Source organism: Netta rufina, assembly GCF_964035555.1.
Source record: "Netta rufina genome assembly, chromosome: 8".
NCBI lineage: Eukaryota > Metazoa > Chordata > Aves > Anseriformes > Anatidae > Netta > Netta rufina.
In genome coordinates, this window is record NC_140131.1 from 12,051,485 (window position 1) to 12,067,192 (window position 15,708).

The 15,708-nt window shown below is 38.2% G+C and overlaps 1 protein-coding gene across 1 annotated transcript in view; it reads left to right on the forward strand.

Moving 5' to 3' along the window:
* Positions 1–15,708, forward strand: part of AK5 (adenylate kinase 5) — a gene marked incomplete at both ends in the record, with an annotated part of 92,446 nt that overhangs the window by 58,117 nt on the left and 18,621 nt on the right. The window contains 2 exons of the mRNA XM_084291102.1: positions 10,033–10,075; positions 11,099–11,143. Of these exons, the coding sequence (XP_084147228.1) occupies positions 10,033–10,075; positions 11,099–11,143 (88 nt within the window). The remainder of the gene's footprint in view (positions 1–10,032; positions 10,076–11,098; positions 11,144–15,708) is intronic.

The following is a 15,708-nucleotide window of genomic DNA, read 5'->3' on the forward strand; positions in this document are numbered from 1 at the left end:
TGCAATTACATAAACGCAATGGCATATGCAAAGGAAAGACTGTTTTTGTGTGTGCGTGTATGTTGTGTTTTTGTTTTTTTTTCCCCAAGTATGTCAAAGATCTAGGAAAAGTAGATGTAAAAAAGACTGAAAGATAACAAAAGGTTTTCTGTTCAGCCGTGACAAGCAATCTATTGAATTAAGTAAATTGCATAACCCAATCTTTGATGTAAGCGCAGAATGTTTTATAATTAGAAAATGCGACAGCTCACTTGAAAAGCAACAAGCAAAAACAAAGTGTAGTGGAGGAAAAAAAGGTCTTGAAGAGATTTACTCTCATTCTAATGAGAGGAAACAACCTCTTGATTAAAAGTTGTTGCCATGCAGTGACAATTCTGCTTGCAGCTCACTGTTGCTTCCCGCCCAGAGCACATACAAATCGAGGCTGCAGGGGAGCAGGAGAAAAGCTTTAAGCAAACTGATGAAAAACAGGCTCCGTTGCTACCAAGAGTGTAAAAACATTTCTGGCCTGACCGATTATCCTAGCTTGAAACTTGAATATTCAAGAGAGATAATGAAAAGCCCCTGAAAGCCTCTCAAATGCACAAGCAGAACCCAAATGTTCCTAAAATGCCTGAGCAACAACAACTTTAAAGCCTCTTGTAATTAAAACTCTCTCGATTAAACCAAAGATGACTTTCCTGTATTTACAATGTTTTATACCATTTTTAACTGTGTTTCGACTCCGTTTTCTCTACGCCTAGAAGATTCAGTCACTTTAGACACAGTGCTCCAAGGCTGACATTACAATACAGCAAAGAGCAAACCACGCGTTTCCATTAGCAGGAATAACTTTCATTGGGACTTCTAAAGCTGCCTTTCAAAATTGGACAAACAGTGATTAAGTTATTTAAGGGGATCAGACCTGCAATATATTATATAAATCGTGCTTTCTCTTCACTTGAGAATATAGGGACCTTCTGGTATAACGGCAGTTTTATTTGCATATGCTGTGCAGCATTAATCACAAGCCTGATCAAAATGACCACAAGTACCCAGAAGTCCTTTGGGCTCCTCCTAGCACCAAACACCCCTGCAGTGTGTATTTCTCTTTCACTGGTAAACAGTGGCATCAAGTTGAACCACAGATTCTGATTCTACAGGGAAACTGGTTAAAAACTGGAGTGTGGCACAGAAAAGAATATGGACTCTTGGAAACTTAGAGAACAGTTTTGAAACTGTCCCTCAACATTTGTATTTGTTAAAGAGAAAAGAAAGGTGGAGTCCAATCCAGTTTAAGCATATCTGCAAAAAACAAACAAACAAACAAACAAACAAAAAACAATCATGCATAAGCATCCAAATAGATGAAAGAGCTGGAGAGGCAGGCCTAACTACAGAGAAAAGATGTTTAATAGAAATGTACTGAAGTCAATGAACAATCTGTTCAGTTCAAGTTGCCATGGAAACTACCCTATTAAATGCTAAAAAAAAAAAAATCAGTTCTAGAAACAAAGTACTACAGTTTGCCTGTTACAAAGTGCTCACTTAATAAGCTCAAATCAACTGCATTTTGGTGTTTCTGTATCATTCTGCAAGCTTGAAGAATTATTTCTCTCTTTCAATATCACCATGGTACACTTTGATCTCAGGCATATAAAAGAAAGCTATCCACTTGGTTTCTCCCCACGCAAACTATAGCAAAACGGGCAAGAAAAATTTCCATAAATTCAATCTGTGTTTTTAATTTGGAATGCCAGAAAACAGTTGTTTGCTCCTCCTTTTACCAACATTATTTAGCTTTACTTTCTGACAATGTGTGTATGAGAGGGGACTGAACTGTCAAGGTTAGGTGAAATCTTTGTGTTTCCATCTTTCCTGTGTTTGAACTAGAAGTTGTTCCTGCAGCTGTGGTGGGCAGGACAGGACACGATTACTCCTCAGTGAGGACTTGGTTACGAGGAAGGTGAGCTCAGGCGAATTACTGAAGATTTAAATGACAGTGACAGGATCGTTCTTCAAGGTGTGCCACATTTATGCTTCACTGAATACTTCTGCAGTAACTCAGGCAGCTCTGTGACTTGTGCAAGGTGTCTGTAGAACAAAGCATTACAGTTTATCATGCCTCACCCTCATTTTTCTGGAAATAGTATTAGGATAGCATACCTCCTTTCCTAATAGCAGCTTGCCTCTCTGTTGCCAAACTAGAGGCCTTCTCCCTTCATGCACAAAAAAAGAAACACACAACTTTGCAGCTAAGTTTGTGAGTTCTGCCTTTTACACATCTACCTTTACAGCCCAGAGAACCTGTATAATTCATGGAGAATATCAGGCATCCCACACAGTTAATGCAAATAGGATTCACATCAGAACATTTCACATTGCACCTAAAGCTGTTAAAGAAATACAAAGGCACTTCTAAAATCCACTCCCCAGATTTAGGCACCTCAGACAGGGCCACGGACAGGCTCTGGTCACGCAGTCCAGCACCCCAGAAGACCACTACCAAAGCCCTTCCTTCAAAGCATTTTATCAACAACTCCTATATTTTAAAGTATTAAGGAAGAAACATTTCTGTAGAAAATATTAATATTTACTAATCACTGTCAAAGTACACTATAGAATTTTATATTGACATTTTAAACTGCAATGATAGCAAGGATGCTATTTTACTATATGGGATAGAGAAGTGCTTTTTAAATAACTTATTTGTATTGAAACAGCAGGGTGGCTTTTCAGGGCATAATAGAGACACAAATAATCCTCTAAGTATTTTCTTGAAACTCTGTGTTTCCTATTTGGTGTCTTTTTCCTCCTTATGTATCAAATGACTGTGTAATCTTTAGTAATTTGGGCTTAAATACTGCTCATAAAGAGGGAAGTGGTTTGGTTTTAGAATTCTTTCACAGTGGTGCCTCTTGGATCAGTGGAGTGTTCTCATGGTTAAAATCCTTTTCAGCAGATTACTTCTTTATAAATACTGTAGAAGCTCCTTGTTGTTATAAACTAACCCATAAAACATAAATAAGTGTTTTAGAAAACTTAGAATAGGCATGGTCAAAAGTTAAGCTTGTCTCAAAGGTCGTTGAGAGAGGAAGATTTGAGCACAGCTGTCAAATTCTGTCTCAATAGCAGCAAATCACAGGATGTGAGGCCACATGCTGGTCTTATTTTACAACACCCTGTTCATGTCCTTCTCCATGCCAAATTCTTTCAGGCAATGCTCTATTTCCATATTTTAAAAGGTCTGTTCTCATTAGCTACATTTCCTGGGTCTACATTTCTTCCCTCTTTCTCCCTGCTGCAGTTCTGAGAGCCATATATCAGCACTCTGCGTGCCTGTGCACGTGTCTGCTTATTGTAATGCCTAACGTGATCAGGGCAGAGCACTGCCCCCAGCCATTGCTCGCTGTCTCAAGACCTGATCATCTGTCAGTCATGGCAATGGTGCTTGCTAATTTTTGCAGTGCCATCCTGAAACAAAACTGCCCTTTTTTTTTTTCCTTCACTTGCAGTGCTAAACTACAATTGGCAGTTTAAAGAACAGAGATTTATATCAAACGTGGTACTGTGTAGAGCCTTGGGTGCACTCTGCAGTGTGTTATGCTGGGCATGGGTTGCACTGAGCTTGGAAGGGAGCAAGCAATAGGAAATACTTCTGAGCACACAGACCATTGCAGACATAGCTAACAGACGACACACTTTCATCTAAAAGAAAGAAATAAAGGAGTACATACATCATATAGAAAATTAAATGTTCTTAGAAAACTCAGGAGATTACAAGTGAAAGTTACACCCTGCCCTCGACTCCTTGGCCATTTTGTTCTAAAAGATGGTTTGAATTGCTGCAACAAATCTTTAAGACTAACGACAGGTTACTTCTCACAGGTTACTGCACCTGTCCCTGAGTTTCATTTTCATAAAATAGCAGGGCTGACACTAGCAAGACAAATGGGTGGTAACAATAACAACTCATGGAAACAGATGCACACCACTGTGGGTTATCTCTGGGAAGTAACACCCTGAACGAAAAGTGCTTTCCAAGGAATGGGTCATTGAGTTCCACCATAACTGAATCTCGTCAAACCTTTGACATCTTTGCAGCACAATCTTCCCAGAAATCTAATTAAGACTGTCCTGCAGAAAAGCCTTTATCACCTAAAGTAAAAAAAAAAAAACAAAAACAAAACTGCATTCCAGTTCTGCAGACAGCACCAACAGTGTATAATTTGAGGGATCCTTTCATTAGCATCATTGTTAGCAGCCTAAGACCGGGAGTGAAGCAGCACCGAGTCCGCAGTTGAAATGCACTGGCAGGTTTCCTACTGCACTTTTCTCTGCCGCAGTGGCTTAATGTAACAAAAAGCCCCCAGGGGAGAAATTCCACCAAGAAGCATAAATACTCAACATAGAGAATTGTTTTAGGAGTGATGACGAGGTGCAGAAAAGAGGAATGATTAAGAAAAAAAATATGTAATTTTTTCTGGCAATAATTTTGTAGGCACTAGGAACTTTTTATAACAATAGATCTACTGAAAAGTAACAACTGTAACATAAAGTATTTTAAAATGAGCAATAGATAATAACTATGCACAGAAAATATAGCTGTTGAGTGTTCTCTACTGTCTGCAAAGCACAAAGGTGTATTTTAAAAGCCCCAGTTCTTCTTCAGTTCAGATATAATCATAGAATCACTCAGGTTGGAAAAGACCTCTAAGATCATCTAGTCCAACCTTTAACTTAGTAGCACGGTTTAGTGGTGGACTTAGTGCTAAGTTCTACTGCTGTCCTCGCGAGGTTAGATGTTTAACACATTGCACAAACTGCAGCTGAAGCGTGTGATTTACCAGAACATTCTTACACAGCTCCGATCATGCAAAATGCTGCTGCCCTGCTGGAAAAGGTGTACTCACAGCATGTCTTGTTTTTTCAGTTTGCCCTTTCAAAGTTAATTTCTTTGATTTTTTTTATTTTTATTTTTTTATCTATCATGATAGTGCCTGGAAATTAATATGAATCTAAATAAATTATGCTTTTTTCTTAGTAATCACATATTATTTTTGTCATAAAATACCCTACAGAAAGTTAAAGAAAACCACATACCTACAGCAAACAGATAGCAATTTTTCTCCCTCTAAACTACTGATGGGTACTTTTCTTCATACTATCAAGAACAAGAATGAAAAATCTGAAAGCGACCCACATATCCTTTAAATCAAGATAAGCACGATCTTGGTTTATAACAAATGGTTAAAAACAAATTCATTTCCATCTCTGTATGGGTATTATTTTCTTCTCTTTTCAGAATGGATAATGAAGTTTATTTTAAAAGTAAAGTGACATAGAAATTCTTGTCTTTGGTAGGAACTCAAAGGTAAAGGGGAATCATAGGAATCTAATAATCTGTCAGCATTTTGTGGATGCTATTACAAAAAATATATATATTATCTGCAGTTCCTGGTTGTATGCACAACAAACAAAAATCACCTCAAATAACATTAGCACTGTTTTCTCATCTTAATTACTATTAGTCCCTTTTGACACAAATAACTCCACTCTGCTGAACAGTATGAACTGTATAAGAAGATATGCCTTTTGGGGAAAGAAAAGCCTTCAAGTCAGAGTGTATTCATAGTGAATCTTATCTTATTTACACATATTCATTAGTTCTGGACCAGAGGAGGTCAGAGCACAGCAGCTCCCCCCTTTCCAGAGGCATAACTCAACGCGAAGCTTGCAGAAAGCAGCTCAGCCTCAAAGAGTGATTTGAGTCACAAATCAAATTTAAAGGCAAGCAACTGTATGGCTCATAAAATCTGTTCCCAGGGACCATTGCCCATACACTGGGTTACTTGCCGGTTTTATGTATCTCATCAAAACCAAACATTCATTCTTACAGGGAAGCAGGAATTTAGAAGAGAAATTCTACAGCTCAGCACTGACCAGCCCCAGTTTCTTCTCACACTTAACTTCAGCTTCCTAAAGCTTCTTTATGCTTTATAGTCTGAGTGCAGCCAAACTGCAGGTGTAAGGGCACCTGTCAGTGACACGAGATTTTGAAAAGCAGAGGCTGCTGCACATGTCTAATCTGCAAGACCAGCCAGATAGGCATATACCTACTAAGGCAGTTGCAAAGAGATGTCAGACTCTACAACCACGCAGACAGTGACAGACTGGACCATGCTCATGCAGAGACATTGTATATCCTGAGGGTGCTGGACCTCATACTGCTTTCTGATATCCCTGACCATTCTTAATCAGTGAGAAAATGTATTTAATTGACAGCTGAAGTTGATTTTGAGGGTACTAGATGTAGAAGCATTAAATTAAATTTCAAATGTTTCTAGATGATATTATGTTATTAAGGAAAATGAGTTCAAAGCAAATATATTGTGAACTAAACAAGTGAAACTTGGAAATCTAAGTCCTAAACATGGCTCTACTTCTACATATAATTATTTCTTATTGACAAGTCACCTAACATCTCTGCTAAAATTAAAATACTGCAATTACCTCCATTCCCAAAGGAAGTTCAGGGATGATTTATGGGGAACTGTAGTGTTCTTTGAAGAAATAAAATGCAACAGGAGTATAAGTGTTTCACATACCTAACAGCAGCAAAGGGAGATCTACACCACCACAGCATGCTGAGAAATTGGTGGTTATATACACCTACATCCCCATTAAAGGGATGCTGATGACATCACTGTAATAAAACTATAATCAGTTCTTGCTTGTACTTTCTACTTTAGTACAGTATGACAACATGTATAGTTATATTTGCCTATGTTGCTCTTTTTTTTTTTTTTATTTACAGATCAATTTTGATTTTTCCTTATTCCCACTCCACCCCCCTTTTTTAATATATATATTTTTACTTGCTCAAAGAATTGCTGGTATGGCACAATATGATAGATACATGTGTGTAAAATATTCAGCTAATAACATACAAATTGCCTTCAGACCAAGATCAGCCATAGTTAGGGTCTTGCTACTATTTTTTGTTCTAACTTCTGCCAAATAACTCAGAAGAAAGGGTGAAAATTCTCACAGAAACAAAATACAAAGTTACTTGCAAGTTGAATATTATCCAGATCTGTGATAGAGATTGGTTGACCTGCTGAAGCATAAGATGGAATATTCCTTCTAGGGTTTGCTATCAGCTGTGCCGCACTAATTGATGTTTCCAGATAATATCTGTAGACATTACATGGCTTCAGAGGCTGCTGGAACTACAAACCACTCACCTTTCTTCAGAGCTCATTAGATACAAGATTGTCTTCCTCACCTTGCTTTCAGCTAAATGGAGACAGCTACACCTAGAATACCACTACTGTTCTGCTGCTCTATCGCTGTATTCCTGATGGTGATGTTGTGTAAATTATATTTCGGAGTTGGTGATACTTTCCTGTATGCGGTCACTCGCTAAATCCAACAGCTATTTTCCAAAGCACTTTGGTAACCAGGTGGAACAGTGCTTTCAAGCCAAAAGAGGTTCTGTCATTCACAGGTTACAGACCTTTTGCTAGAAATATGCTGTTAGAAGTAAGTATTGTCAAACATAAACCATGAGCACAGTGGGATTAACCAGGATGCCAGCCTCCTACTCTCCACAAAGGACTCCACGCTGTGAAGTATGGCTTTCTTGACCCAAATCAGCAGGAAAACTGATTGTACTTTCGAGGAGACTAGGAAGAAATGGGTAAAGGGAAATGGTTCTGTGTAGAACTTACTAACAGAATAACAAAAGCTGTGAACACCTTATCCAAACTGACTGTGGCCCCACTGTTCTAATTTGTTCCTCCAAGCACTTCTCAAAGCTCCCCTAGAGACCAAGCTGTCAGGACCTCTTTCCACTCTGAGCTAGGTGCCATTGAATTCTGTGTGGGAAAAAAAAATGTTTTTATAGCATGACTTATTCTGTGAACTGTGGAGAGCTTGTTTTGCCATGGAAGTTCAGTGGGGCCAGCAGTCCCACTCACATCAAGCTGGATGTTGAGTTGTCCCCCTAAAATTATAGAACAGGTGCCTTTTGGAGGGGAGAAAAAAAAAGTGGAAAAAAAATTACTTTTCAAAACCACTATTTCTATACCTGAAAGATGAGCAGGTACTGGTTTAAACAGGATTTCTTATTTTGAATTTCTGTGTTGGTCAGCGTGACCAAAACTTCTTGTTTACCTACTTTTGAACTGTAATTAGAATCTACTTCAATGGCTTTTCATAGCCCTTATTCCTTATGTGAACATGAGTGGTTAGCTAGTTAACCTCTTGGTCTATTAAAGCAGATAAGGTTGGCGAATAATAACAATAAAAAAAAAAAAAAGAAAAAAAAAAGGGCTGATAGCTTGTTTAGCTTCACCTTTGTCTCTAGTTCTTACATATTTTAGCTCTAAAAAATGAGAGCTGTTCCTGACTTAAATGGACCTTTATTATCACCTGCTGCTCTGAGCAGCCCACCAGGGTTAGAGGCAATTTCATTCTGCAATTACAGGGGAGAACAAAGTATATTATTTAAAAGAGCATTACTTGAAAGAAGGAATGCCACATTCATTTGATCACAAGGTAAACTGGTGACTGTGATCTTGATTTTTAAAGAAACCTTACTCTAAACTTTGTCCCTAAAGTGACTTGCATTCATAAACCTTCAAAGGCATGATAAGAAGCTGAATCTAAAACCAGGCCTTTTATATGTAACATATCCTTTGGAGGGTCAAAAATTTTATTGTATTATTACTTCAAAAAAAAAAAATGCAGGATTAATTCTGTCACTTGAGTTGTAGGAAAAAAAATCTTTCATTTTGACATTTTTCCCCTGGAATACTCTTGCAAACTTTATTTTTTCCTTCTGAAAGAAGATAAAGGCAAACCTGCTGCAGCATAATAGGCTGAGAATCACTGCAAATCAGAGAATGAAAGTGTTCTGCGTGGTCGGTGTAATGGTACTTCAGCCTAATGAAGAGCGCTTGTGTTTCAGTGATAATGGGAACACAGGGAGAAACCTGAAAGCATAGTGCATGAGCCCTGCAAAATGCAGCAGCCAGCGTTTATCTGTTCTGGTCACCATGCTGTTCGTTCCCCTTAATCTACGCACGCAGCAATACACGGTCCTAACAGCGGGCGTTTCTGACACCATACTGAAGGAGAACTCCAAAAGACTACAGCCTGATAACCCTGCACTAGTGTTGAATACATAGAATTCACAAGGTTATTTTGAGGGGACTAGCACAACATGTACTGTGCTGATATGGTGCAGTGATTATGTAATACATGCATGTTACTGGCAAGGTTATTATCTATATTTTATAGACTAGATTATGGCACTGACAACGTGAATGTATCGGCACTACATAACCCAGACTACAACCTACATATACGTATACAATTCTGATTTATATGAACAGCAAATAATTCCCACTCTGATGCTCTTGCTGGCCAGCATGCACAAATTTTTGTAGGTTATACCATACAGGACATGGCAAAATAACCCCAAATGGCCAACCACCAGGGGAAAAAAAAAAAAAAAAAAAAACAACCAACCATACCAAGTTTCCCATTTCCCTGGTGTGATCCCTCTTTTAGTTTAGCAGCCTTTATAACAAGTTGTAGCTTGCACTGCGTTCTGAAGGTCAACAAATTCAAGTTGGTTTAAACCAAAGGCTAATTTTGTCTTCATATTGTAGCTCACTTCTAGCACTTGCTCCAGCGTTGCCTTTCCAGCACTTACAGTTTATCATCCACACTCCCAAAGCAATTCAGCGTGCACAGTGGCTGCTTATTTGATGGGCTGGAGCTGTGCAGCTGGACACTGAAGCACACAAAGCACAGAAACCAGTGTGGGCCAGTGAATCACCTCCAGTTACCTTTGCTTCTCCATGTTCACATTGTACAGACTTGAAACAACATTCCTGTGACATTGTTAATCTTGTCTCAACATACATTAAAATTCAAAGGGTTATAAAATGGAGAAGATACAGACATACAGATAAGTAGACAGAAGTGATGCAAACTGTTCAAGAAAAATCTATTTCAATTTGTCAATTGCTTAATTAACAGGAGGAGGATCAGTCAAGTTTTTCTGGTTATGGGAGCACAGGAGGTGAGTTTCTTTTTCAGTATAATTTCACATTTAATTTTGAAACCTTTTATTTCCCCTTATATTTAAAAAGCTACATAAAAAGGAAAATGAATTCAGATTATTTATAGTGTGAAAGTTGTCTCAAAATATTACCATGTAAATTCTCTTTGAACACAAAGCTTATAAAAGACATTTCTACACTCCAAAATTATTTGAAAATATGACTGTTAATTATATCAGATAGATGGTTTCAGACATTGGCAGTTATGAAAAGCTTGTTGGAAAGTACAAGCTGCTAAGAGTCCAAGATGAACATAATAATTAATGAAAACCTTCTACATCTAATCACATGTAGTAAGAGATGTAGATGCTTCTACATAACACACTAAACAAAATTATATGTAGTAAATGAATGTGTGTTGGAAGTGGTTTACTGAAAGACATAATAAAATTCCAGCAGGCTCAGATGGTGCAGGATTGCCCTCTATCTTGGTATAATTGGGGCAGTAACTAGGACTCAGACTAGAAGGGATTGCTTTAAAAAAAAAAAAAGAAAAAAAAAGCTTCAGTAAAAGGTAGCACTTCACTGCATACAATAGTTTTGATGCTAAAATGACACATTATTTGGCTGATCTGAGACAAAGGAATTTAAGACTACATCTCAGATGTAGTACACCAAATATAATCTTAATAGGATATGGACACATTTCTGTACCAATTACAATCTAATTATACATTCAAAGAAAGATGCAATGGCTCAGGAGGCACATTATTACATCAAGATGTATCTGCTTCTCATTTTTTATTTAAGTCAATGTATATATGCAAGGTCTAGTTTTCAGGTGACTTTTTTTTTTTTTTTTTTAAATATATCTGCAGCAACAGCTACAAGGCTGGGGGATAAATAAGCAAGATAATTGTGTCTTTTGGTATGCATGGTATTATAGCAGAAAGCAAATCCAGGGGAAAAAAATCACTATGGAAAGTAGGCAAGACGAAAATGAGTAGGTGCTGCTAACTCAAGAATTTGTATTTTTATCTTAGATTTTTCAGAAGACCTGAGGAAATCAAACATCATTTTTGTAGTTGGTAAGTAGGATTCCTTATCTAACTGCTACATTCGCAAATCCTTGGCTTTTGGTTTTAATTCTATGATTTCTTTTAAAGTTTGGCAGAAGGGTTTGGCTGAGTATTTACACGACAGTGGTGGTGCAGTCTTTGGAAAAGGAGGTAGAAATTAATATCATGTTCTTAACCTGGCACTGGCCATGCTAACAATGGCTGTGTAAAGTTCAGAGCAGGAAATATGTCCAAGTGTGAACTGATTCAAAGTGACCTTAGTTCTGCAGTTACAGCGCTGCTGTGTGATCCCACATGACAGAGCTGTCTCACAGGCATTAGTTAAGACTACTAGCTTGGACTTCTGACTTATAACTTTAAGGTTTAGATGAAAGAGTCAGGTCTCTTTACCTCTTCATATACAAAACATCTTCTGTAAATACCAGTTTCACTCCCACATTTGCTTAACATGGCATTAAAAGTCAACGGAGATTCAAGCTTTACTTTATATTTGCTTTCTGTAAGTCCACAGAGGAAAACCATCATGTCAATATCCATTATTATATAAACATGACTAACGTAAGCCACAAACACTTGGAACAGCCTTTTGAAAAACATTATAACCAGAAGACCAACAAGTTTCAAGAGAAAGCTGGAAAGGATCATTGCTTTCTTTAAAAAATCAGTTTTTCAGAGCAGTTTTACAAAACTAAGCAAGATCAGTACATTTCAATGGACGTAAGGAGAGAGACCCAAATATGGGTGTTACAGAAAAAGTAAGTCACTTTGTGTGTTCATTTTCCTAAGGAAAAAAAAAAAAAATAAAAAAATTAAAAAAAAGGAGATGTGCCTTCTGAAATGAGTCATAAATAAATGTCTCCTGAATCCTGAATAAAACTTCCAAAATCATTTCGATGCCAGCAGGTCAAGAGAGATGACCTCCCTACTGCTCACTGGGGAAGCTGCACCTGGAGGACTGCCTCCAGCTGTGGGCTCCCCAGCAGAAGATACCGACTTGCTAGAGCAAGTCTGTGAGAGGCCAAGAGCTGGAATAGCCTGGAGAAGGAAGGCTCCAGGGCAAACTTACTAATGTGTGTGCCTGAAGCACCTGAACAGAGGAACTGAAGATGAGGGAGCTAAACACTTATCAGTAGCACCCCGTGACAGGAGAAGAAGCAGTGAGGACAACTTTAATACACAAGAAATTCCACCTGAGGACAAGGAAACACCTGTTTTTCTGCTGTCAGGGTAGTCAAACAGTGGAATAGATTGCCCAGAGAGGCCATAGTCTCCATCCCTGAAGGTACTCAAAACCTGACTGGACTCAGTCCTGGTCAGCCTGCTGCAGCTGGCCATACTTTACCAGTGCTGAAAATCCCAAGAGGTTCCTTCCAACCTAAGAAGATCCTGTTAGTAGATGGCATGTCTGTGTGTTGTAATTCTAGCTTACCTTATCTTATTCCAAATAAGAGTTGACTCAGTTTATTGCAGATATATATTGCATATGATGCGTTTGACATAATTAGGTTACCAAACAGCTCATTGGAGACTTCTCTTAGGGGAAAAAAAATACATAACACTTAATTCTCAACCTTCAAGAAAACTGTAATTCCACACTTACTGGAGTACGTCTTCTTGCTGTTTGCCACAGTGACAAATTTTCCCTTCTCTCTGCTTCACATATCTTACTGGGAAATTACATTTTGGTTTGTACAGACATTAAAAAAATGTGAAGCAGCTCAGGGAATTTTGTCTTTAAAATTGCCTGTGGTAAGGCATATTTCTCATATAACTTTGGAGTGCTCTCTCCTTTTCAAGGAGTGGTTTTTAACTCCACTTAGATTTTTTTTTTTTTTTTTAAATAGACCATCCACTAGTCATCTTCCAGCTTGAAACTTAAAATTCACCTCTTGTCTATTTATTCCTGTCCTTAAATCAATTTCAGATTTTCCATTAACTTATTTCTAGGAATGGAGGAAAAAACAGCTTAATCAAAAGCTCAAGTTTCCTTCACGGAAAATTTTATAATAAAAAGTTTGACTAAGTCCAAACATGCAGTACTTTTCAACAGATTATGTAGAATGATAAAAATTTTCCCAAAAATAACCTCCCAAAAAACTTCTTGAAGTCTGATGTGAGGTGTGAGGGTAATTTTTCTGTATTTTACTTTTTTGATGTTACCAACATGAAATTGCCAAGGTCTCTCATTTGGCTGCAAAATCTTCATTTTGCTAGAGCCAGGTAGTGAAGATAAAGAGTGTTATTTTTCAGACTTTTTGCTGGCGCTAGGTCAGAGTGGCCACAGGGTCATTTTTCTTGGGGCCTTTTCAGGCAAGTAAATCTGCATCAGTAGTTTGTTGACCCTCACGCACTCCACGTTTAACACTATACACACTAGTCAAACACATACTATTTACCTGGGCAGCAAAGTTGCCTTACACATGACTCGAGTCTGATCACTAAAAATTATGCAAGGAAAAAAAAAAAAAAAACTTCCAAGAAACCTCAAAGGAGCAGAACATAATTTTCCAAGAAAATGCAAGCTGGGGTAGGGGGAGCACCCCAGAAATTCTCAGTGGCTAAGTACCCCATCTCAGTGGACAGCTGAGAACAAGTGCATGGAGCTGGACGGGCTCAGCCCTTCATACCTCGAGTAGAAAGCAGTCAGAGAGACTTGAGATTTGAACAACTTTATCTAACTGAACTTAGCCCTGATTTGACTAGAAGGTTTTACCAGAATAGCTCTCTAAGTTATTCTTCAGTACTTGCAATACAGCTCCTTCTACAATCAGATAGGCATAGGATGAGTAGTACTAATAATTAAAATCCAAATCAGTCCACATGCTAACTGTGAAAACTGATGAAAGCTGTTTTCTCTGACTTTCCATGTAAAGAACTCCAACGTTTTTTCTTTAGCAGGGATAAAACCTCAGTGATGCCCCCAAGACATGCAGTCCAGGTTGTTTTTTCATTAAAATCCTCTTTCAGAAGAAAATATTTTATTTATTTTTAAGTAGCAGCAGCATACCTACATGGTTTCACTTAATCTTTTGTTCAGGACTTTAGTCTAGGTGCTACTGAGGAGCCTTCAGATGTTATGTTCTTAAGCTAAGCTTTTTGTATTTGTATAAATAATTCAAGTAGCCTTAGTAGAATTGCCAAATTGATCAAGGCCTCCAAAAATCATGGCCTGAATATAAAGATAGTTTGCCTAGGATTACTTTGTTTTCAATTTTGACTTCTGAGGCTCCACTGTACAGCTAGATTTCACCTACAAGCACTTTCCTATGACACTGGATATCCATGACACAAGGCTAATACCCACTACAAAAGCAAGGTATATAAATTGAAATATTTTAAAATAAATGGTGATATTCTTGTAAATTCTGCTGCTGGCATTTTATGTTGATGTTCATAGCGTGCAATATATGTCTGTCACTGCTGTATGATAAACTCACAAGATTTAGCAGGTTTAAAGAAGAGACACTCCAGTCTGTCGGTATGATGGTTTTCCCTTTACTAATACTTCTGCCAGCAAAGCCAGTTCACAGACTGCTCACGTTGCTTGTTCCTCTCCCTGCTTGCTCCCCATGGCAGTCCCAGCTCCCTTAGCATCATTAATTCATCCGTTTGTGCTGCTGTGCTCTAGGCCAGACCAGTACATTTGAATCACATGCATAGATTTGCAGTCTTTCATAGTTTGAGGGTGACTAGGGCCTGAGGTAGAGCAGGTGTAAGTTTGTTGGAAGATCTTTTTACGATCTAGTGCAGGTTGCGGTTAAATATTCAGAAGTGCTGCTCAGGCAGTTGTCATTTCTCCCCACCCACTGAGAGCACTCTTTTCCTGCCCTTGAATGACTCTCCATGAAGCATTTCTGCAGTCAATAAAGCAGGAAAGGTGACCGCCTAAGTCGGCAGGGCTATCAGTAAGTTATTTATCCCAATATCTTTTTATACAATTTAACAGGCAACTGAATCAACATAATGGAATAGAAATCTGTGCTAAGAGAGCACACAGACCTTTTAATCCCAGTTTGCTTACAGAAAAATCAATATGCCAAACTACATGTAATTTTTATGCTCTGTCTAGTACCCTGGTTATAGATATTTGCTCACTTTTTGCACCAGAAATCACAAGTTGACACACAAAAGATTCCAAGATACATCTCACTGAGCAATGGAATACGCCTGATCTCTAAATCTGTGCATTTTTATTAGTTCAGTTAATCATAGAATCATAGAATATCCTGAGTTGGAAGGGACCCTTAAGGATCATCAAGTCCAACTCTTGACACCACACAGGTAATGAATGAACTTTAAAGCAATATGTACTACACTCAGAAATAATAACATAACTGACAAACATGCTAACATTGAAGAACTGCGAGTACTCAGATTCTGTATGCAAAGGCCAACAAAAAGTGGTGTGCAGTTTTGCTATTAACAAAATACATGCTGAGTGCAAAACCCAGTAATAACATGCATCTGTTTGGACCATTGCAGTTAGGACTTTGTCTCGAGGAGGGCCTCGTGCCCCGTCCTGCTGCAGCTCACAGATGCTCTGCTTTTCCCTGACCTTGCTGCTGAGCAGGGAG